The sequence below is a fragment of the Scleropages formosus genome, chromosome 2 (assembly GCF_900964775.1).
Source record: "Scleropages formosus chromosome 2, fSclFor1.1, whole genome shotgun sequence".
NCBI lineage: Eukaryota > Metazoa > Chordata > Actinopteri > Osteoglossiformes > Osteoglossidae > Scleropages > Scleropages formosus.
Window position 1 is genome coordinate 33,895,011 of NC_041807.1, and position 21,875 is coordinate 33,916,885.

The 21,875-nt window shown below is 43.8% G+C and overlaps 1 protein-coding gene across 1 annotated transcript; it reads left to right on the forward strand.

Moving 5' to 3' along the window:
• Positions 1–10,685: 10,685 nt before the first annotated feature.
• On the forward strand, positions 10,686–19,949 carry xpc (xeroderma pigmentosum, complementation group C). Its single transcript, XM_018762250.1, has 14 exons — positions 10,686–10,999; positions 12,645–12,926; positions 13,064–13,151; positions 13,425–13,509; positions 13,865–14,022; positions 14,200–14,320; positions 15,419–15,508; positions 15,774–16,523; positions 16,877–17,037; positions 17,263–17,344; positions 17,710–17,841; positions 17,984–18,153; positions 18,456–18,549; positions 18,644–19,949. Exons 1-14 carry the CDS (start codon positions 10,870–10,872, stop codon positions 18,938–18,940), a joined length of 2,640 nt encoding a protein of 879 aa, XP_018617766.1. The 5' UTR covers positions 10,686–10,869; the 3' UTR covers positions 18,941–19,949.
• Positions 19,950–21,875: the final 1,926 nt, after the last annotated feature.

A 21,875-nucleotide genomic window follows, 5' to 3' on the forward strand; every position in this document is an offset into this window, starting at 1 on the left:
GTGGGGGGGTGGGGGTCGCGAGGCGGGTGCCGCGGTGCCGCGATTCCGTCCTTTGTGCTCACAAATCCGGGGGGTATCAGTTTGCTTTTGTCGCACCCTTTTTATGGCCACGGGCAGAGAGCTGAGAGAGGGATTTCTGATAGAAGCGCTGCACAGCAGATGAGATGACTAGTGTGTTTTTTTCTGTTTTCTTTTTGTTTGGCTACATGCGCCGGCCCGTGCTTCACCTCTGGCCCCAGCAGCCCTGGGCACAGGTGTGTCATTCAGGTGTGGAGGAAAACTCCCCCGTGTGGACCACACGACAAGGGCGACGGTCACTGGCGCGGGCTGGCAGGTAGCGTAGTGATTAGAGCCGCCACCTTTAAATCTCAAGGTTCAAATTCCACTTTCTGGAGAAAGGTATTTACCCCAGATTGCTCCAGTGGAAATTACCCAGCTATATAACTGGATGAATAACTTAGCTCGTAGATGGAAATAAATAGCTTAATGTTGTAAGTCACTTTGGAGAAAAGCGTCAGGTAAATGAGTAAATCTATGTGATTTACCCTCATTTCATAAGGCGGTGCAGCAGATACTACCGGTGCCTCACGACTCCTGGGCTGTGGGTTCGAATGTGGTTCAGTCTGCGTGGAGTTTGCATGTCCTCCCCGTGTTTGACTGGCTTTCCTCCCACAGTCCAAAGACACGCATTTCATGTGAATCGATGACTCTAATTTGTACATAACGTGAGTGTGTGTGTGTGTGTGTGTGTGTGTGTGTGTGTGTGTGTGTGTGTGTTTAGACGGACTGCATGGGTGCTCCGTCCTGGCTGCGCTCTTCCTCTTGCTGTATCCATCCAGGATGGATTCTGGACCACCGGGACTTTGCACAGGATGCTCTTACTGATTCTGAATGAATGAATTGAATGCACCAGACAGATCAGTTCCAGAATCGTGGGAGCTGCCAGCTCCTCGTACAGTATTTCACTGGACCGCGAAGACGTGCGGTGCTACACCACTGAGACACCGCAGTTTACTTTTGTGAAAATCTCTGTGTTCTTCGTATTGTGGAAGAATAATTGATTCCACAACGGCCTGGAGGCCCATGTTGTGCCACAGAGAAGGAAGGCTTTCCAGGCAGCGAAGTGAGGCACGGTGGATGGATGTCCCTGTGAATGCGCGCCCGCTGGGCTGAGGAGTTGGGGGGGAGAAGGGGGGGGGGGGTACCTCATTCCACATCATCACGCTTTTTTTTTCTTTTTTTTTTTACATTTCGAGACCTTTCGAGCGCCTTTGTTTCCGCAACCGCATCCCAAATTTCTGTCGTCAAGGAGACCAGCAAGCACGGACGCCCAGCTTAATTGCCACCCCGCTCGCAGGTGGGAAACTCTCTCTCTAACTGAGACACACACACACACACACACACACACACACACACACACACACACGCTCTCTCTCTCTCTCTCCACTCCAATGCCGAATGAAAGTGCTTTCTGGCGGTATTTGAAAGAGAGGGGGGAGGTAGAGAAAAGCCCCCATTCAGCTGCCGCCCCCCTTTATTTAGCACGCGCTCGTGGAGCGCACAAAGCCCCCCGGGGGGGAAACGGAGGTGGTCTCGTGCACAGGTACGGCGGCCCCCCTTCCCGCTGCTCGCGCTCGCCTCCCATTGGCTGCGCGACGGCGAGGGGCTTTTGTTCGCTGCCTCCCTGCACCCCTCCCTCTTCCGCTCCCTCGCTCTCTCTCCTGCGCGAGGCGCTGAATGGAAGCTCGCGGCGGCCCAGCGCGGCACGACTCGTTCCGGAAGGCGGGCGCGTGCGCTGCGCTCACCTCACCTGTGCTGAGGCTCCGGCCGGGGGCCCCAAACGCAGGGACGGCGCACGGAACAAGTTGTGTGTGCGCGCGCTTTTTTTTTTTTTTCTTTTTTCTTTTGTTTTTGGACTTTTTACTTTTTAGGGTTTTGTCCGAAGACCGTTTTTTCCACTCTGCGGCTCGTACCTGGGGGCACCTGACTAATCCAAGTCGGCGGGTAATTCGGTTACAAGACAAGTGCGACGCGCCTCAGAGTCGGAGAGTGTATGTAAGGGAAAAGTGACCAGCTTATTGCTGTTTTACATTCATTGCATGGCTATGTAGTTTTAATTTAGCACGTCCTGTGTGTGTGAGAGAGAGTGAATTTGAGGTTTCCCGAGAGAGAAAGGTAGTAGTAAAACCCTCCAAGCTTTTTTTTTTCCTTCATTTTTTTTTAATTGCGAATAATACACTTTCGCTGACAAACCCACAGTATGTTCTTAAGTGGATTATGTGTGAGGAGAGAACTTCAACTTGCCGTCGTTTTACACGTTGTAACAAACAGTACTGTTAATTTAAAATAGTCCGTTCAGGAGTGTAAGTGACGTCTTAGAGCGCATCCGTTTGTCATGGGTTTTAACACGCGCGGTAAATAAAGTGTGGTCTTTCAGGGTGCGTTTGTTACCGTCGTATGGACCGGCGAGGCAACGCGGCGGAATTACGGGCTGTTTGGGGACGGCTGTGGATAAATGAGACGTTGAGGGGCTCAAACTTTTCAGGCTGCGCGAGGCGCTCACACTCGGTGTCCTCGCCGCCAGGGGGCGCTGGTGCCCTACATTGTGTCGCATAGAGGCGACTGCAATGACTGTAATGACCGTCTCCCCTTCTTTACCCAGACTTTTACCGTGCTGTGGGTGTCTCCGCCTCCCGTGTCTGTCTGTCATAGAAGGGAAATACTTTAACGCGCATGCACAAGCTTCGTTTGGACGGGATGAGGACACAGGTTGCTAAAAATAATTATGGGGGACAGTTTAATGTGCGTTTATCCATCCATGTGCGTGGCAATCATGTTGTTTAACCCTTCTACCCCTAACCTCTCGTCCTTAGTTAAAACATTCTTTAATTTGCTGGTCTTGCAAGTGCTGGGCTTTTTTTTTTTTTTTTTAGTTTTTTGTGTAAAGTTTTATTAAGGATAAATCTTTTCTTAGTGTTTCAGGTGTGAACTGGACACTAATCAACTGTGTCTTATGCTGCTGATTGCTACATGGCAAGATTTTTCAAAAGTAGCCTTTCTCTTTTGGTCCAGTTTTATTGTTTGGGATTCTGTCATGGAATACATTTTTTTTTTCTTTTTTTTTTTTTTTTCCCCTTTCCCCCTCCACCCTGAGTGACACTTCATTACTCCCATTTACCTCACCCATAGAAGGCTGTATGGTTGTTAGGTGGCAGGTTGGTGTTTTTTTTTTTTTTTTTTTTTTCCCCCAAAGTATGTTTGCAATAAATAACACTGATTTTAATGGTGTTTAGTAAGGGAGGCTTGTAGGTAGTTATCAGATTTGATGGCCCCCATTGTGTTCAGTGCATTGCACTCTATGGCTTTTTATTCCTATCTGACTGTCTTAAGGATTCATATAGGGATGGAAGCCATGCAGTGCGCTGTGCTCCTGTCACATTGTCCATCCTCAAGACCCCCCCCCCCCCCCGACCCGCCCTTGCTGACCTCACACCATGTCTGCTGCCAGAAGCAGTCACCTGAAAAGGTTTTAAAGGAACTTTGCTAGTAGAACACACTACTTTGTCTTGGTTACTGTGGTGTGTGGGTGTGTCTGATTACATGTGAACAGGAGAAGATGGATGCAACAGATAACTTTATTAGTCCTAAAGGAAGTTGTTTGAGGCTACAGTAATATACCTACAGGAATGAAGTGACAAACACTGGAATAACACTAAGTATGGGGATGAGTATGAGTAGTAGTAAAAAGTCTGCAAATAATGAAAAGTAGTACTGGCAGCTTAGTAAAATGGAAATTCAGTTGTATGTGGCATGTCTGCCGGAGTACAGTTAAACAGATTAAATTTTTCTTTAATGCATCCCCCCCACAATAATTTACTTGTGGCTAGTTATGTAGTGCTTTTCTCTCTAAGCAGTAAAATCATGCCAAGCTGTGTAAATAGTTGCACACATCTCACAAGTCCAGTTTGTAAGCTGTGAGCAACCTGCTGTTTGATTCTGTTTTCACCTGCAGGCCTTTAGTCAGTTCCGTAGTCCGGGAACCTTGACCACAGAGGTGGTCATGTAGCACGGTGGGAATTTCAAGACGGATGATCACTGTTGGACAAATGGCAACTTGGTGATACCACTGAGAAAACCACAAATTACTGTTCATTAGTAGATGTGGTTCTGCAAACTTAAGTAGTGGTTAAGATTTAATGTGATCTGTCATTCCCCCCCGCTTTCCAGCAGTTTACCTGCTTTTTCCACTCAAAGGTGACCCCAGTACCGTATACTAATACAGTTTTGATCTCATTCTTCTTCATTGTCTTATGCTATGTTCTGTCTTGCACCATGGTCTTCAAAGAAATGACATTTTGTTCCACTGTACACAAGCTGTATGGAGGAATGACAATAAAAACTACTTGTAAATTTACGCCGCCTTGTCAGGGGATTAACAGGCGTGTCCAAACGCAATGTGGAATGACCATGACTGTTACGGAGCTATAGCTGCGATCGACCCCTCTGTATGTGTGATTTGTAAAGTGCAGCTATAGTTTAATGCTTTCACAGCCTTCAGTGGGGGTGACCTTTCAGATTTTTCAGTTGCAATCAAGTTAAATTTGATCAGAGTACTTAATGTTGCATAACCTTTAATTGTGGATCAAACTAATAAATTTTAAATTGTATAAATTCAATCAGGAGAATAAAGATTGGGATGGACTGGAAGTCAATATATGAGCAAGCTGAGCTAAAGAAATGACTGGAAAACTCCTCATACCTATTTTTTTTAGTACTGGGGTAATGAAAATGGGAAATTCCTATTATAATAAAACTAACAAATATCGCTGTGCATGATATATCTGTCATAATGATTTACAAGCAGAACCTAAGTGACCTCTTGTGATTAGCAAGATTACAGCATTTTTTAGGTGCAATGAAGCACTTAATCAAAAGCTACAAGCACAAAATCTCAGCCTTTGTTTAGAAATACTCTGAAGAAGTCAAGTTTCCTAAGTAGTACCTCCAGTCAATATTTTAATATTAAGGGATTATAGATTAATACAGAATGTTTTCAGGTTGTTTTTCACATTTTCAGGTTCACCACATGAAGCAAGTTAATATACAGTACATACTAAGATTTCTAATATATATTTGTGTTGTCAAACATTTTAATAAGGAGGCTGTAGCCTAAAATCTTTAAATGCTGACAGGTTGCTCTTGATGTAATGTACTGTCTTGTGTAAATTGTATACAGTGCAATATGACTAGTTATTGATGATTTTGAATTTGACTGCATACTTGTGTGGAATAGATAATGATGTACATGTGGCATTAAATGTAAGTTGAGATTTCAGTTGAATTTTGAATTAAATTATTGAAGTAAATGTGTGGTGTTTTCTCTGTTAATGTCTTGCTTTGAAGCAGCTTAACAGTGGCTTAGCTTTTTCACCGGCACAGAATCCCAGAGATAATTTTATAGAATTGTTTAAAATATTTTTTTACGAGTGTCAGAAAACTGGCAGAATTGCACAAAGCTAAACACAAGGTTGATGTAAATGCTTTTTTAAATGTTAGAGGAGCTCATTTCTATTGTATAAAACAGAAGAAAAAGACCCCCACCCAAAATCAGCAACAGTGTGTTCATCACAAACAAACTCCTACATATCTCCATGACCCTGTGTGTGCACTTCATGGTCTTCCCCCCCCCATATTCCCTGCTGATCTACTGCTTTAGCTCTGTGGATATGCTGCAGATTTCTCCTCTAGCCTGCTTCATGTTCCTTAGTGTTTTTCCTTCTCCTGCTGCCCTTTACATACTCCCTCCTCCACCATGTCAGCTTGCCATGACATATTCCCCCTGATGATCTTGCTAAAATCCATTGCCTTACACTTGCCTGCTTTCTTCCTCCCCATGCAGCCGCTGTAAGGTGTCCTTCGTTTTATTTTCCTCTCCCAGGTGGGGATCCCACAACACATTGTCTTCTCACATTCCTGCCAACATTTCCCTTTCTGACCTTCTTTCTTAGTACAGAGCTGATAGTTCTACAGAAATGGTCGTAGTCCAGACAAAGCAGTGCTCTAGAGAAATTGGATTACTTTCTAATCGCAGGTAGCAGCACCTCTTTGGCTGCTGCTTTATCAGTTCTCTCCAGTGGTCTACAAGCCAAAATAGAAGTGCCCTTGCAATTCCTGTACACAAGTGAGGTCTTATGGTTCCAGCTTCTAATTCATGCCTGTAGTACAGGTGCAGTAATAACTACAAATGAAAACTATTTTTGAAGTTTTACAAAGCTGGTAGCTAAGTTTTCAAAGAAACACTTATCAAAATGCATATTATAGGGAAAAGAGCACAAAACCTGGATCTTTGAGTTACATTTATTTAGAGATGCTTTTCTCCAAAATGACTTCCAACAAACTCTATGTAGTGTTATGAACCCACACACCTTATTCACCGTGGTGACTTACACTGCTAGATACACTATTTACAATGGGTCACTCATCCATACATCAGTGGAACACACTCTCTTTCTCTCTCTGTCACTCACACACTAGGGGTGAACCTAAACAGCATGTCTTTGGGAGGAAACCCACGCAGACATGGGGAGAACATGCAAACTCCATACAGGCCGAGTGGGGATCGAACCCCTGTTCTCTCACACCACGCAGGCGCTGTGAGACAGCAGCGCTACTTGCTGTGCCACTATGCCACCCATTATTATTTATATAAATAAATTAAATGTTTATTATAAATTATATTCTTTCTTCACCATCTAGATAGCCTTATGCTTAGAGAAAGCCTGTGAGGACAATACATGATGCTACATGAATTCAGTGGTGGGCTCATAAATGCCAAGATGAAACCCCTTCTATGCGTGCCAAATGTAAACTTTGTCAGACCTCTGTAGGCAATTCTGAAGTGGAGTGTGGATCAGACAGAAATGGGTATTTTTTTTCAAAAACTATAGTCATATAAAGTGCTGTTACTTTTAAAAAAAGAAAAAAAATCCACTTGGGTAAAACATATCAAGTCAAGATTCTATTTCAGTATCAGGTTAATTCCATTCAAATGTTGGACAAAATAAATGGTGGACAAAACAAAAGAATCAATTCATAAAGAGGGTTAACTCTGAAGTATCTAATTCACAGTTACAAATGTAGCTGTGAAGGTGACTGATATTAGGTTGATTGCCAATTAGTTTTCAAAGCAACAGGAGCCTTTAAAACTGCTCTCATTTCACTTCTGCTAAAGAAGACCTACCTGAATCCTAACTCAGTCCAAAACTACAGACCGGTCTCCTACTTCTCCTTCCTCTCTGATACTCTAGAATGGGCAGACTGTGATCAACTATCTGAATTCCTCACCCAGAACCATCTTCTCGAAAGATATCAGTCTGGATTCAAAGTTGGTCACTCCACGGAGACGGCGCTCCTGGCAGCGTCTGATGCTCTCCAGTCGGCTAGAGTAGCCTCCCTCTCGTCGGTCCTCATCCTCCTTGACCTGTCTGCAGCATTCAACACAGTCAAACGCAAAATACTACTCTCCTCTCTTAGTCAGCTTGGGATCAAAGGAATGGCACTAAGATGGTTCGAGTCCTATCTCTCTGACAGATCCTACCAAGTTGTCTGGCAGAGCTCCCGTTCTTGTCCTCTCCCTCTCTCAACTGGTGTCCTCTGCTCTTCTCGATGTACACCTCCTCCCTTGGTCCTGTCATCGCCTTCCATGGATTCAAATACCACTGCTACGCTGATGATACCCGGCTCTTCCTCTCCTTTCCGCCTGGACCATCAGACATTTCTGTGCGCATTGCTGCTTGCCTGTCTGACATCTCTGCATGGATGTCTGATCACCACCTCCAACTCAACCTCTCCAAAACAGGGATCCTACACCTTCCAGCTGGCCTGTCTTCATGTCAAGATCTCTTGATCAAACTGGACATCTCTCATTCTGCCTACTTGCTCATCTGGGAGTGATGGTCGATTCAAGTCTCTTTCTCTCAACACATCGAAGCCACAACCCAGAACTGCAGATACATCCTGCATAACATCGGCAGGATCTGTCCTTACCTCACAACTGAGTCTGACCAAGTACTTGGCCAGGCCATGGCGACATCCCGTCTGGACTACTGCAGCATTCTCCTGTGGCCTTTCCACTGCTGCCATCAAACCTCTACAGCTGATACAGAATGTTGCTGCACGAGTTGTTTGAGTTGCCAAAGCGTTCCCATCTATCTCCTCTACTCGTTTCTCTGCACTGGATTCCTATAGCTGCCCGGATCAAATTCAAGACCCTGGATATAGCTTACAGATGCATCAGTAGAACTGCTCCCAGATATCTACAAGACCTGATCAACCATTACACCCCAACTAGACCCCTACGCTCTTCCACATCTGCCTACTTGGTGGTCCCATGTCCGAAAGGTAAAGCACAGAGGTTCTCAGTTCTGGCTTCGTTGTGGTGAAACGACCTCCCTCCTTTCACTCAGAACTGCTGAATTTCTGTCCACATTTAAAAAGGGTCTTAAAACTCACCTCTTCCAGACTCACTTTGCCCATAAGCTGAAGTTCATGTAAGGTATAAATGCTCATGCACCAGAACTTTATGATCATGCCTGGATAAATCTTTACACAGCCACTCCTGTAATGTAATGTAAATGTTTGTGTATCTCAAAAAAAAAAAAAATTTGGAGGAAGGTGATCAGGAATTGTTGATATTCTGAGTTTTATGCAGCTACTGGTTTGATGAACATTGTTGCATATGGTGGAAAGAAACAAACTAACTTAAGAATCACACATCTGCAGCTATGTCTCTTTCTCCTACTGTGATGCACAAATTGTATTTCTATGAGATGTATGTCACTTTGGAGAAAAGCATCTGCTAAATGAATAAATGTAAATGAGCCAAAAGGGTTCCAAAGAGGTCAGTCAGTGCCTAAATTGCAGGTGCATTAGTCACAAAAAGTATAAAATTTATGTATCAAGAGGAGTAGTCCCAAAAATATGGAGATCATATGCTAAACATGGACAAACTGAATTAACTAGGAGGAACAGCTGAGGCTTGCCAACAGGGATAGAGGGACTCTTCATGGGATAGTTGCTAAATGCCCCTGAGTCTCAAATTATCATCATCATCAGCTGAATTCCTCGGTGTCCTTTTTAATGACAAATTTAATTGAATGTTACTCCAGACTTACTAGGAGTTACAGAACAGAGTTTAAAAAAAAAAAAAAATCATATCATGTGCTATACATGCATGGTGCTAAAACTCCACTATGTTCAAATTCACCAACAACCAAAATACAAAGTATCTACTATTTTTGTAACATGAATTAACTGAATCACCATATTGTGACATTTAGATTGCTGCCAAAAGGTTACCCTGCAAATTGTGTAAAACTGGTATACTTACAAAAACAGCTTGAATACCGGAGTTCATGAGCCCTCATTTCTACCTGAAAAGAAAGAGAAGCAAGATCCAAGTTTAGGGGTAGGGTCTTGTTGACAGGGGTCTGGGGAGCAAAACTTCACCATATTGAGTCCTTGATCCAGGCAGTTTACAATGTGCTGTCTAGTCAATCCAGTTGGAATATGTGGGGAAAAGTTGATTCTCCATCGTGTCAATTATGTTTGAAGAGAGTATCACTGGAGCATGTCCTCAGCAGCTGTCCAAGAGCACTAAGTGAGGCAGAGTCCATCACTGTGGAGATCGTATGCAGCAAAATGTGCCGGCTGACCAGGCAGGCCATAGCATTAGTGAAAGAAGGTAAAAGAGCAGAATCAGTGCCCAGTGCTAGTTCATCTAGGCATCTCTGTGGCCGGGCATCATGCTGCAGTCAGAAGTTTCAGATGTCATTTTGTTGGAGCTTACAGGTTAATGGAAAAAAAAAAAGGAGATGGTTGAGCAGTGCTGCTCAAAAGGCTGGAGGCCAATGAGTGTGCCCATTGGGGTCGGCTGGAGAAGCGTTGCAGGAAGGTCTCTGAGCAGAGCTTACAGCGTGTTGGGTCTTACAGGTAGCCACAGGAGGAAGGCTATAAAAGTTGTTATGGAGGCTGCTGCATAGAGGGCATCTAGATGGTGAGGGTCAGGAGATGTGAGCTGTGGTTTCAAGGTAGCAATACCTGGTTGGAGACTGGGGCCTAATCAGCACTGGTCAGATCGCCATGGATGATGGGGTCTGATGCTGAAAAACCCAAAGCAAGCAGTGACCTCAGGTGACATCACTGATTTTGTGTCCAGGTACATTGCAAGATGTTTGATATAGAATAAAAACTTTTAATTCTTTGTACTTATAAATAATAAATCAGGAGACTGGTGGAAGTGTAGTGGTTAGAGCCGTTTCCTTCAAACCCCATGGTCACAGGTTCAAGTCTCACCTCTAGCTGTAGTACCCTTGAGCAAGGTCCTTATCCTAAATTGCTCCAGTAAAACCAGCCAGCTATATAAATGGGTAAATAATTAATTATGAGTAGCTACACTGTCAGTCACTTTGTAAAAAGTCTTCAGCTAAATGTACCTCATATACCTTATTCTTTGAATAGATTAATATAATATTTGATAGCACCCATGCTTTTGTTTTACTTTACATGCTCAAAAGAGCACATGAAAAGCCCCCTAAAATAGCATACTTAGACCGGGGTAGAATATCCAACGCTAGAGTAGTTGCGTCGGCACCCGTGACGTCACAGGAAGCGGATGTGACGTATTCTGGAATACTCCGCACAAACACAATGAACGGGGCAGAAGGTTGAGCCGAGCGCGATGTTGAGTAACAGGAGTGCAGCGGGGTTACACAACCTGCACACAGGTTAACGGTGTCGGGTTTAAAGTCACAAATATATAGAAGAGAGAATCTTTCCCCGGTGTCGCAGTAGTGTAATCCCAGAATCAGCATGGCCAAGAGGAAAGGGTCTGCAGCCAGGGCTGCAAAAGCGCATGATCATGATAAAAAGAAGTGTAAAGAAGTCGAGGAGGGGAAAAAGAAAGGACAAAAGGAAGGAGCAAATATCGTACAGAAAGCAGGTACGGTGTTGAAAATGTCCGAAAAAATCGTCGAAATAAATAAGAGTCCATGAATGATGGGTGGGGGTGTGAGCACCGAGGTTTCTGCAGCTGTCAGAAGATGACATGTTGTGAAGAATAGTTTAATGGTGCCAAAGGGTCTGACACTAACAGGTGTTTCCTCACACTTACCCGGTTACCGTCCCTGCCTTCAGCCAGATGTTGTTTTGTTTACTTACTCGCTGTTGTGAATCTGAGCGGAACTCTGCACCACTTAACTTGTTGTGTTGTCATTTTCCATTAATCCAAGCGGCACAAACGAGAACGTGCCGACTTATATAGATATTACAAAAACCATTATCACTGTATGTGCATTAAAATTAAACCTGACAGTTAATACAACATGATGATCTCTTGTGTCCTGCTGCTATGAATGTTCAGTAGTACATTTGCATGGTGCCTGGTGTGGTACAACCAAGTTAATGATTATGGAGTTTGTAATCATACTGTGGCACGCAGCACCATGGGTTTGGATGGGGCAAAGAAGGACCCAGAGGCAGCATTCATGACAAACGATTTATTAGAACACCAGCACCAGGGAAACAATGCTTTCAGCCTGAGGACCCTATTTTCTCTAGGACCTACAGCCAACCTACTTAGCACCCCCAGGCTCTTCTCCCAAAACACTGGGAAACACGGTCACCCCATCATTTCCCCCCTAAGTGTCCCCAATGGTTACACACGCTCACTTCACATTATTCCCCATAATGCAACTATTTACATTAGATGGGTTTCCCTCCTAAATACAAGTAACGCGGGTCATTATAATACCATTCAGGACCATGCTGGGGGTTATGAACATCATGTGTTCCATCCATTTGTGTGACTGAATGTGGAATGTGGCGCTGGAATGATTGCACTCCGCTCTCTAAATGTTTTGTTATTATTCTCAGATGCAACCGTTGCCCTTCTGCAGATGTTTTCAGATTTTTCTTTTTTTTTTATTTCAATATACTGCTAAACCTGGGGTAGCAGGTGGTGTAGTGGTTAAAGCTGTCACCTTGCAATTAAATAACCCAGGTATACATTTTTGCTCCTGTTGTTGTTAACTTGACCTAAGAACCAGCCTTGAATTCCTCTGGTAAAAAAACCCAGCTCTAAATGGGTAAATAATTGGGTGGCACAGTGTCTCACAGCACCTGGGTGGTACGAGAGCACGTGGGTTCGATCCCCATTCAGTCTGTGTGGTGTTTGCGTGTTCTCCCCGTGTCTGTGTGTGTTTCCTCTGGGTGCTCTGGTTTCCTCCCACAGTCCAAAGACATGCTGTTCAGGTCCCCCCGCAGTGTGTGAGTGACAGTGACAATGTGTTCCACTGATGTATGGATGAGTGACCCAGTGTAAGTAGTGTATCTAGCAGTGTAAGTCACCACGGTGAATCAGGTGTGTTGGCTGATAACACTACATAGAGTTCATTGGAAGTCGCTTTGGAGAAAAGTGTCTGCCAAGTAAATAAATGTAAATGTAATTGGCTTAGTCCAGAAACCTAACACTGTAGGAAACTTTGGACAAAGACATCAACTAAATAATGGTTAATAATGATAACAATAATAATAATAGGCCTTCAGTTCTGAATTCATGGTAACTGTCATTTCTTTTAATACCACAGAGACCAGATATGCAGCGAAAACAGCAAAAAACTTCAAAAAGGAGAAATGTCCGTCTCAGGGCTCTAGGTCTAAGTGTAAAACTCCAGGCAAACGGACCAGTAAATATTTCCACAACTCCTCCGAGGTGAAGGATGAGCCTGTTGTCACCAGTGATGATGGTGATGATGATGGAAATAACAGCACTGGTGTTGCCCAACCTGAGAGTGCACCTTCGGTGCTGAAGGTGGCGAAGGAAGAGGAAGAAGAAAGTGACGAAGATGTAGAATGGGAAGATGTGGAAGGTGAGAGTTTGATACTCATTGTCGTATATCTGCATATCTGTGTGTGTGAGATTACACGTGGGCTCTCTGTAAATGATGATGTGTAAGCATGTGTTTAGTGCACTTACTTTTTGTGTGACTACCGTTTCCATCCTCAGAGCTGACAGAGACAACTGCTGTGCTTCCCTCTCAGCCGGTTGAGATTGAGATCGAGGCCCCGGAACATTCCCTTAAAAGGCAACGCAGGTAATTGTGTGGAGATCTGGAAAGGAGTTGTGCAAGTTGGATGCTTTCTTGGTTGTTTACGATATGGCTCTTTCTTTGATATTTGTTGTTTAACCTTATTACTGTTTTTTTTGTATTTAATGTAATTTGATTACCCCCTGCTTAGTGCCATTGTTGTGGCAGGAAGTCTGTAAATGTTGTAACTTGGTGCATTAGAGTGTGAATGGATGTAATCAATGAACCTCAGAAAGACTTTGGTCGCTATGGCAACCTTAATTGACTTGCGCTTTTCAGGGAGAAGAGGAAAGCAGAGTTTGAGACTTATCTGCGCCGTATGGTGAAGCGCTTTAACAAAGAACTGCTGGTGGACATGCACAAGGTTCGAAGGCATCCTGATGTTCCCACTATTTCTGCGTCAATCCTTCCCACATTTACTGAAAAAATAAATCAGTACACTAGACAGTGAATGTAGTACTTTGACATTTTGTGATTGAATAGTTTTGATGCTTTTGTTCTTAGTGCTTTGGTGTTTGAATTCAGTGTTTTCGAGCTTTTGTGTCACGCTGTGAGAAAATGTACAGACCTCTGTTCCAGTATTCAACTCTTCAGGGGTGCCTTTTCTTAGGCTTCTCTCTGGCCTTTCACAGTGTCTTTTCACACTATTTTATTGTATATATATATATATATATATATAATATATTTTTTTTACGCTTGTGCTGATGTACAATTTGTAGGTTCACCTCCTCTGCTTGGTAGCCAACGGGATCTTCCGAAACCGGCTGTGCAGTGACCCTGACCTTTTGGCCATAGCCCTTTCCCTGTTACCTGCTCGGTTCACAACTACACCTCCAGAAGATGTAGACACCTCCTTCCTCTGCAGTCTGCTTAAGTGGTAAATACTGGGATATGTCAGCTTGTCAGTCTATTTCACATGGCAGGACATAATTTGCAAACCAGCAGAATTTTTGGGATTGTGATATCCAAAAAAGTAATGAAGTTTATTGCCTGACCTGCGATGGGTTGTTTCTGCCTTATGCCTTCTGCCTTCTCTCCTATGCGCCACCCATAGGTTTGGGGCCACCTTCACCATGAACCCTGAACTCCCTGAAAAGCCACAAGAGAGTGCACGTGATGTGCTAGAGAAGAGGTTTGGGAGCCACTGTGCCCGTGACCACCAGGAAATGACACATGTAGGTGTCATGGTCTGTCCCTTGAGTCCATTAGGAACACAAGTAATGCTGTTGTCTCTCAGCGCCTGGGTGGTACGAATAGACATGGTTTGATTCTCTACTCCGTCTGTGTGGAGTTTGCAAGGTCTCCCCATGTCTGTGTGGATTTCCTCCGAGTGCTCTGGTTTCCTCGCATATTCTGAAGACATGCTGTTCAGGTGGATTGGTCACTGTAAATCACCCATAGTGTGTGAGACGTCCCTCTGAACAATCTCTCCTCCTAGCACTCGTTCAGTATTAAACCAAAGTCCAAAGACATGCTGTTGAGGTTCACCATAGTGTGTGATTGACAGAGAGAGTGTGTGTGTTCCACAGATGTATGGATGAGTGACCCAGTGTAAGTAGTGTATCTAGCAGTGTAAGTCACCACGGTGAGTAAGGTGTGTGTGCTGATAACGCTACATAGAGTTCATTGGAAGTCGCTTTGGGGAAAAGCATCTGCTAAATAAATAAATGTAAATTTAAACAGTTTACAATAGAAGTTTATTTGGATAGCACAGTTAGTATATATGCTTTTTAACATGTAACTACTAATGAGATTTTTTTCAAGAATCTCATTACATATTTACATTTATTAATTTGGCAGATTCTTTTCTCTATGTGACATCCAATTGGGAGTAAGCAAAAGTCTATTTCACAACATTTCATGAGAATTATAGGTGCAGAAACACAATTCTCATAGTACAGTCAGATTGGAGTAGGTAGGAAATCAGGAAAGAAGTTTGTCCAAAAGAGATGCGCTTTGAGAGCCTTCTTAAATGTTGAAAGGGATTCAGCAGTTCTTAGGGATTTTCAATTTTGAACGACTTGAGACTTGAGTGAAGAACCACCACAGGGTCCATAGGTGAAGGAGTGTAGCACAAGCTATCAGTGTGCAGATCCTTTCACCACCCTGTAGGCCATAACTAGAGAGCTGAACGTGATACAAACAGCTACAGTAAGCCAATGGAGGGAGACAAGGAGGCCAAACAGAACTTGTGATGCAGTAGCCTGTATCTGACCATTTAGTTCTCTGTGTAATTTTGTGCACAAGATTCACATCTGACTGTTTCTCTACAGCTCTTCCTGATCATGCTGCGGTCTATTCGGCTGTTCTGCCGCCTGGTGCTCTCCTTACAGCCCGTACCCCTGAAGGCTGCCCCTGATAAAGTAAGGCCTTTTGTCCGCTCATAACCGCTGCTTTCTCTTGTTTGTAACATTGACTTCCTTAGGGAGAGATGTTAAACCGGAGCAATTCACGTGTGATCATTTGCAGTGTTATTCTTGGCCTGTTTTCACAGTTGGATATTTATCTCAATAGTCAAGGCTCCACAACTTGCTCAGCTGGTCAATAGCTATAACTTTTTTAGGACCTGGATCTCAGAGGGTCTGGGTAGGTAGGGGTGGTAGTGTCTGACTACCTTTTCTGTTCCAGAACAAGACCAAGGCAGCAGGCAATGCTCCCTCGCAGGGCTCTGCAAAGGCCTGCGTCTCTCCAGGTGAGAAGAGGTCAGCAAGAAGCAGGTCCAGTGGGCCTGAGCGGGGTGGGAAGCGACAGCGGAAGAGGGAGAAGGAGCAGAAAGAGGAGACAGAGGAGGAAAAGGAGGGGGTGGAGACTGCAGCTGTCCTGAAACCCAAAAACAAGCAGCGGCGGAGTGTGGCTTCCAAGGTGTGCTACAAAGAGGAGAGCAGTGAAGGGGAGGAGGTTAGTGATGGGGAGGAGTTCCGGGCCAGTAGTGCTGAGGATAGTGAGGATTCAGAGGCAGAGGTGAACAGGAGGCCAGGCAGGAAGGGGAGGGGCAGAGGCGAGGCCTCCCGAAATCAAGATAATCGGAAGGACGAAAACAGCGAGGAGGAGGTAATAAAGAGCTTCAAGAGGAAGCGTGGGAAAGGGGAAGACGAGTGGCTGGAGGTGTATCTGGAGCAGGCAGAGCGCTGGGTGTGTCTTGATGTCCAGCAGACCGGCGTGGGACAGCCCATGCTCTGCTCCAGGCAGGCCACCCAGCCCCTGAGTTACGTGCTGGCTGTGGATGGGGATGGCTGCCTCAAGGACCTGGGCTGCAAGTACGACCCCACCTGGTTGACATCGACTAGGAAGCGCCGTGTGGACCAGGAATGGTGGGAGGAGTCCCTCCAGAGCTTCCGTAGCCCTGCTTCTCCAAGAGAGGAGAAGGAAGATAAGGAGGTAAGAGGAACTGACTTATGTATAACTTCTCTGTGCGTTTTCTGCCCCAAATGTATTTTTATTGCTTTTTATTTAAAATCAGGCAGCGTGGTGACTTAGTGGGTTGTTTGGATTTCCTCCCGCAACCTGAAGTCCTGCTTCTGATCAGGGCAACTAATACCTTTAAAATAATCCTTAGTGTGTGACTGTAAATGTCTGTATATACCCTAGGCTTTCCAAAATAGCGGGGCCATTGCAATTTGGAACCCATTGCAAAAAATGTATTGATGGCTGCTTGGAAAATAGCATTTTATGATGCAGGATTAGCAACATCACACGCACACACGTTTAGACTGTGGCCCTCTGTGGTGCAGCTCCAGGCAAAGCTCCTGGACAAGCCGTTGCCGACTTCCATTGCTGAGTACAAGAACCACCCCCTGTACGCGCTGAAGAGGCACCTGCTGAAGTACGAGGCACTCTACCCCCCCACAGCGGCCATCCTGGGATACTGCAGAGGGGAGGCGGTCTATTCCAGGTACTCACCACCTGCACCTCTGTATGCCTATGTGTACATGTCCACGTGTATGGTGCGCATTTGGTTCGTTGGAGTATGCACTCTACAGGAAATGAGTTTTATGTTAAGAATACTGTATAATCAGTGTGTGTGGGAATGCTCTGTGTGTGTGATCTGTGCTGAGATTCCCTGAGGTTTAAGTGTAATGTGACTGTGTGAGTCACGACCCCCTTCTCCCCTCCACAGGGACTGTATTCACACACTGCACTCCAGGGACACTTGGCTGAAGGAGGCGCGGACTGTTCGGCTGGGAGAGGTGCCCTACAAGGTGCGTGTGGGTCTGTGAGGGGTGCTCTGATGCTGCGTGACTATATGTCTCTTTACATTTCAGCCCATCTGGTGCTTTGTTGAAATACTTTGGATTTCTGAAAACTTAAACCATTCAAATCAGAGGGGGCTCATTAGGAACTGGCAGGGAATAGAAGGCATCTCTAATGTGGATTTTTTTACTGGTATTTATATTTACGGTAATACAGATGCTCCTCGACTTACGGTGTGTAAAACTAAACTACAAAGCAATGCAAGCATATTAACAGCTGTCATGTTACCATGTTTGATTTTTCTGTGTTTTTTTAGTTGTTCTTGATGGTATAGCAACAGGCTTTCTTCTGCTGTTCCCTTGCCATTTTCCAGATGGTGAAAGGCTTTTCCAATCGCTCACGGAAGGCTAGGCTGGAGCCGCAGAACCGGGACATCGATGATCTGGCGCTCTTTGGCCACTGGCAGACTGAGGAGTTCCAGCCCCCAGTGGCTGTGGATGGAAAGGTGCCATCCAGTGGTGACCCACGCAGCATGTGTGGTGTTGTCATGTGCTTTTGTGTCCCTCATTCTGTAGTATAAATATAAATAAGGGCATAGCTTAAAGGTTAATTTAAACCGATGACTAACATGTGTGTGATGTGGTCAGGTGCCTCGCAATGAATTTGGGAACGTGTACCTGTTTCGGGCATGCATGCTTCCCGTGGGTTGTGTCCACATGCGACTGCCCAACCTGCACAGGGTGGCCCGCAAGTTGGACATTGACTGTGCTGCAGCGGTAACCGGGTTTGACTTCCATGGAGGCTTCTCGCACCCTGTGTAAGCCCTGCCAGTAAACCTTTGCATATTTAGAGAATCATACTTAGACATAACAGAAATTGCATGTATGTTGATTTGTGACAGATACCCAAAACTTTGTCAGATTTAAGGTCTTTATGTGGGTTGATTCCTTTTGCTTTATATACAAACATGCGTTTAATAGATTGGCATGCTGTTAAGGATTTCAGTCTTGCAGTGCTGCTAGGGAAAGGCTGGTATCAGAAATTAAGTGATGGGTGAATAGATGGGTGGAGAAACAAATGTATACTTGTGAACTGACACTGCATGTGTTTTTGTCCCAGCACTGATGGCTACATTGTTTGCGAGGAGTATCAGGAGGTGCTGCAGGCTGCCTGGGAGAATGAGCAGGAGCTCATTGAGAAGAAGGAGAGAGAGGTGACTCTACATGTTTGCTTTTTATGTGTGCATTGCTGTGTGCAGGTCCAAGTATTTCTGAGTAACACCATGTGTACACACGTGTGTGTTATAGAAGCGGGAGAAGAGGGTACTGGCCAACTGGGCTCTCCTTGCAAAGGGACTTCTGATAAAGGAGAGGCTACGGAAGCGCTACGGGGCAAAGGGTGTGGAACAGATGCCCGGCCAGGAGGGCCTGTCCTCAGGGGAGGAGGAAGAAGGAGAGCGACAAACAGCAGCTGTGGACCTGGCAACCTACTGGCCTCAGAATCGACAGGAGGACCAGGGGGCAGAAGCTTCAGGCCAGAAACCAATAACCAAGCGGGAGAAAAAAGGCCAAGAGAAACACCTCTTCCCCTTTGAGAAAGTGTGAAGTGCACATGTGGATGTGTACTGGACACTCACAAAAGCACATGCTTCAAAATGATCTCTCTCACACACGGAAATACATTCTTGTCTCACTGGCATTAAACTGTTATTTCAACAAAAATAAACACTCTTATTAATCACATATGGTGATCTCACATGAGGCAAAATATCATAAGGACCTGACGTATGTGCACCCAAACATACTTGCAGAAAGAAAATATATGGAAAACATATTTCTTTCTCAAAACACACAAGACCCTGCTGACTTAAACAAATATAGTTTATAAAAAACTGTTCTTTTTTATATGCTGGAGTAAATATGTATGTTTGGCAGACAAGTGAGACTGTATACCTTGCTTACCTGAGTTACTCAAAGCTTCACTTAGTGTGTCACTACTGTCACCTATATTAGGGGAGTGTCTCTGCATCCCAGGTGTGTTTGAATGAGGATATGGATTGTTTTTGTATCAATATAAGCTATTTTTCTAAAAATAAATGTTAGTGTATTTCTTGCTGAATCTACAATGTTAATGCAGCTTAAGTAGAATCACAAATCTCAAAGGACGACAAAGTGCCAGCATCTTCCACTCAGATTTTACCAGACAATAATAAATGTAGTAAAAGATCCATTTTGGTTTTTTTCTGGACTTTGACTTCAACTGTGCAATCTCTACAGCTTTGTTTTGCTCTAGTATACAGTAGATGTTATTCTTCTGTTCTGAATGTTCTGTGAGCAAGTGTTCCTAGTCAGTTTCTTTACACAGCTGCATTTTCAGTGTCTGGCAATTTTTGACACGCTGTATTGGAGTTTTCAAACTTGAGGATCAAAATAGTACTCACGTTCTTCAGATATATTTTCTATAACTTTGCATTGTCTTAATCGTACCTCTGTATTTATCACTATTTATGCAAAATAATTGGTTAAGCATACAGTAATTGAAGTTAAATTGTATCTAATGAGGTGCCCAAACAAACTAAATCAAGGTAACAATGTTTTGTTTGTACAAAATGGATTTATAATAAGTTCTTATAAATAAATGGGGTAATACCTTGAGAAATTAAGTAAGCAATATGAGTTTAGGGTTTGTCCTATGTTTTACCCAAGAGTCAGTGCAACAATGTAAAGATTTGACCTGATTAAGACTTGCTTTAATACTTTCTGATTAATACAATTCCTGCAGTAGAATGTTGGATTTATTGTAATGTGGTAATGTTTGCCTGAGACAAGTCTACTGTACACAAATTCATATACAAATATTTGTATCTTGCATCTGTATTTCAAGCATAAAAGAGAACAATCTTGCCATGTTTTGGGGATGCAGAAAACAGACACAACTCATCTTGATATTAAAACATTAATCTTGGGAGTAATGCATAAATTCATAGCTGACTGCAAAGGTGACATTTGGACTTTGTGATTAACGGCCCTTCTGAGATTTTTTTTAAGAGAAAATCACAAAAATGACTCATTCAGTCATATTGATAGACATGTGGTATCATCAGCAAGGGAATAAAAATCAGTGTCATGCGCCTTTATGATTACCCATAGATGAAGAATATACACACACACACACCTTCAGAACCGCTTGTCCCATACGGGGTCACGGAGCCAACCCGGTAACACAGGGCGTAAGGCCAGAGGGGGAGGGGACACACCCAGGACAGGACGCCAATCCGTCGCAAGGCACCCCAAGCGGGACTCAAACCCCAGACCCACCGGGGAGCAGGACTGTGGGCCAACCCACTGCGCCACCGCACCCCCAGAGATGAAGAATATAAAAAGAAAATAGCATGGGTCCCAACACTAAACCCTGCAGAACTCCACATTTCACTAGGGATATTGACAGTAGGACAGTTATTAACAATCTACACATAATTATCAAAACCTGATTAATGCAGTTTCAATGACATGACCAGGGCAAAAGTCAGACTATACCTTTGTGAAGTTACTATTTTTTCCAAAAGTTTTGAAAAGGATGTTTCAACACACAGGGCTGAAGACCTACAATCGATCCAGAGTCAGAAATCCTAATAAAAAACTGGATTAAATACATTATGAATGGGTGGCATGGTGGGGGACAGCAAGTAGTGCGGCTGCCTCAGTGTCTGTGCTGCTGGGTGTAGGTTCGAATTTGGTTGAGACTGTAGAGTTTGCGTGGGTTTTGTTCAAATGTTTCAAAGACAGGTTTTTCAGAGGAGCTGGGGAATCGAAATTTCTGAAAGTTTGCGTGTTTTACTTTACTCTGTTGCGTAAGTGGGTGAATGACTGTAGAAAGTATAGAGTCGCTTAAGTAATATTTTAAGTCATATTGGATAAATGTGTCAGCTCAATACTACTTTTTAATCATTGTATGTTGCTTTGGAGAAATGTTAAATAAATGCCAAACAGTCTGATGTAAGAATTGATGAGTTAAGCATTGTTAAGCATGAATTAAGCATAAATCTTTAACCATCTAGCAGACTGGTTGTGGGCTGTGTTGCACAGATTAAGGAACTCTGTTTGATTCAACATTTAAAACAAAAGTGAATGAAAATGAAGTCATTTGGACTTTGTGATTAAATTTTATTGTGGTCACTTTTTTTTAACGGCCCTTCTGAGATTTTTTTAAAATCTGCTCCAAACAGTATTATGTTTTCACTAAGTCTGTCTTTGAACAGTGTACCAGAAAGATTTGATTACTTTAATATAATGTGACCTAAAACTTTTTCTTGCTTGACCTTCAGTCTTCATGTAATAGATCATATCAACCTTTTTGAGGGTCACGACTAACCACTAGCTGTACGTCTACACAGGTGACTGTGATCATCCAGTGCCTATAGACTGTATGTGCATCAGTCACATGTAATGCATGTTTAAATCCCTTTGAAACATTTTATCAAAAAACATGTATCCTATATGATTGTTTGGAACAACACCTATCGTACATCGAGACATATCA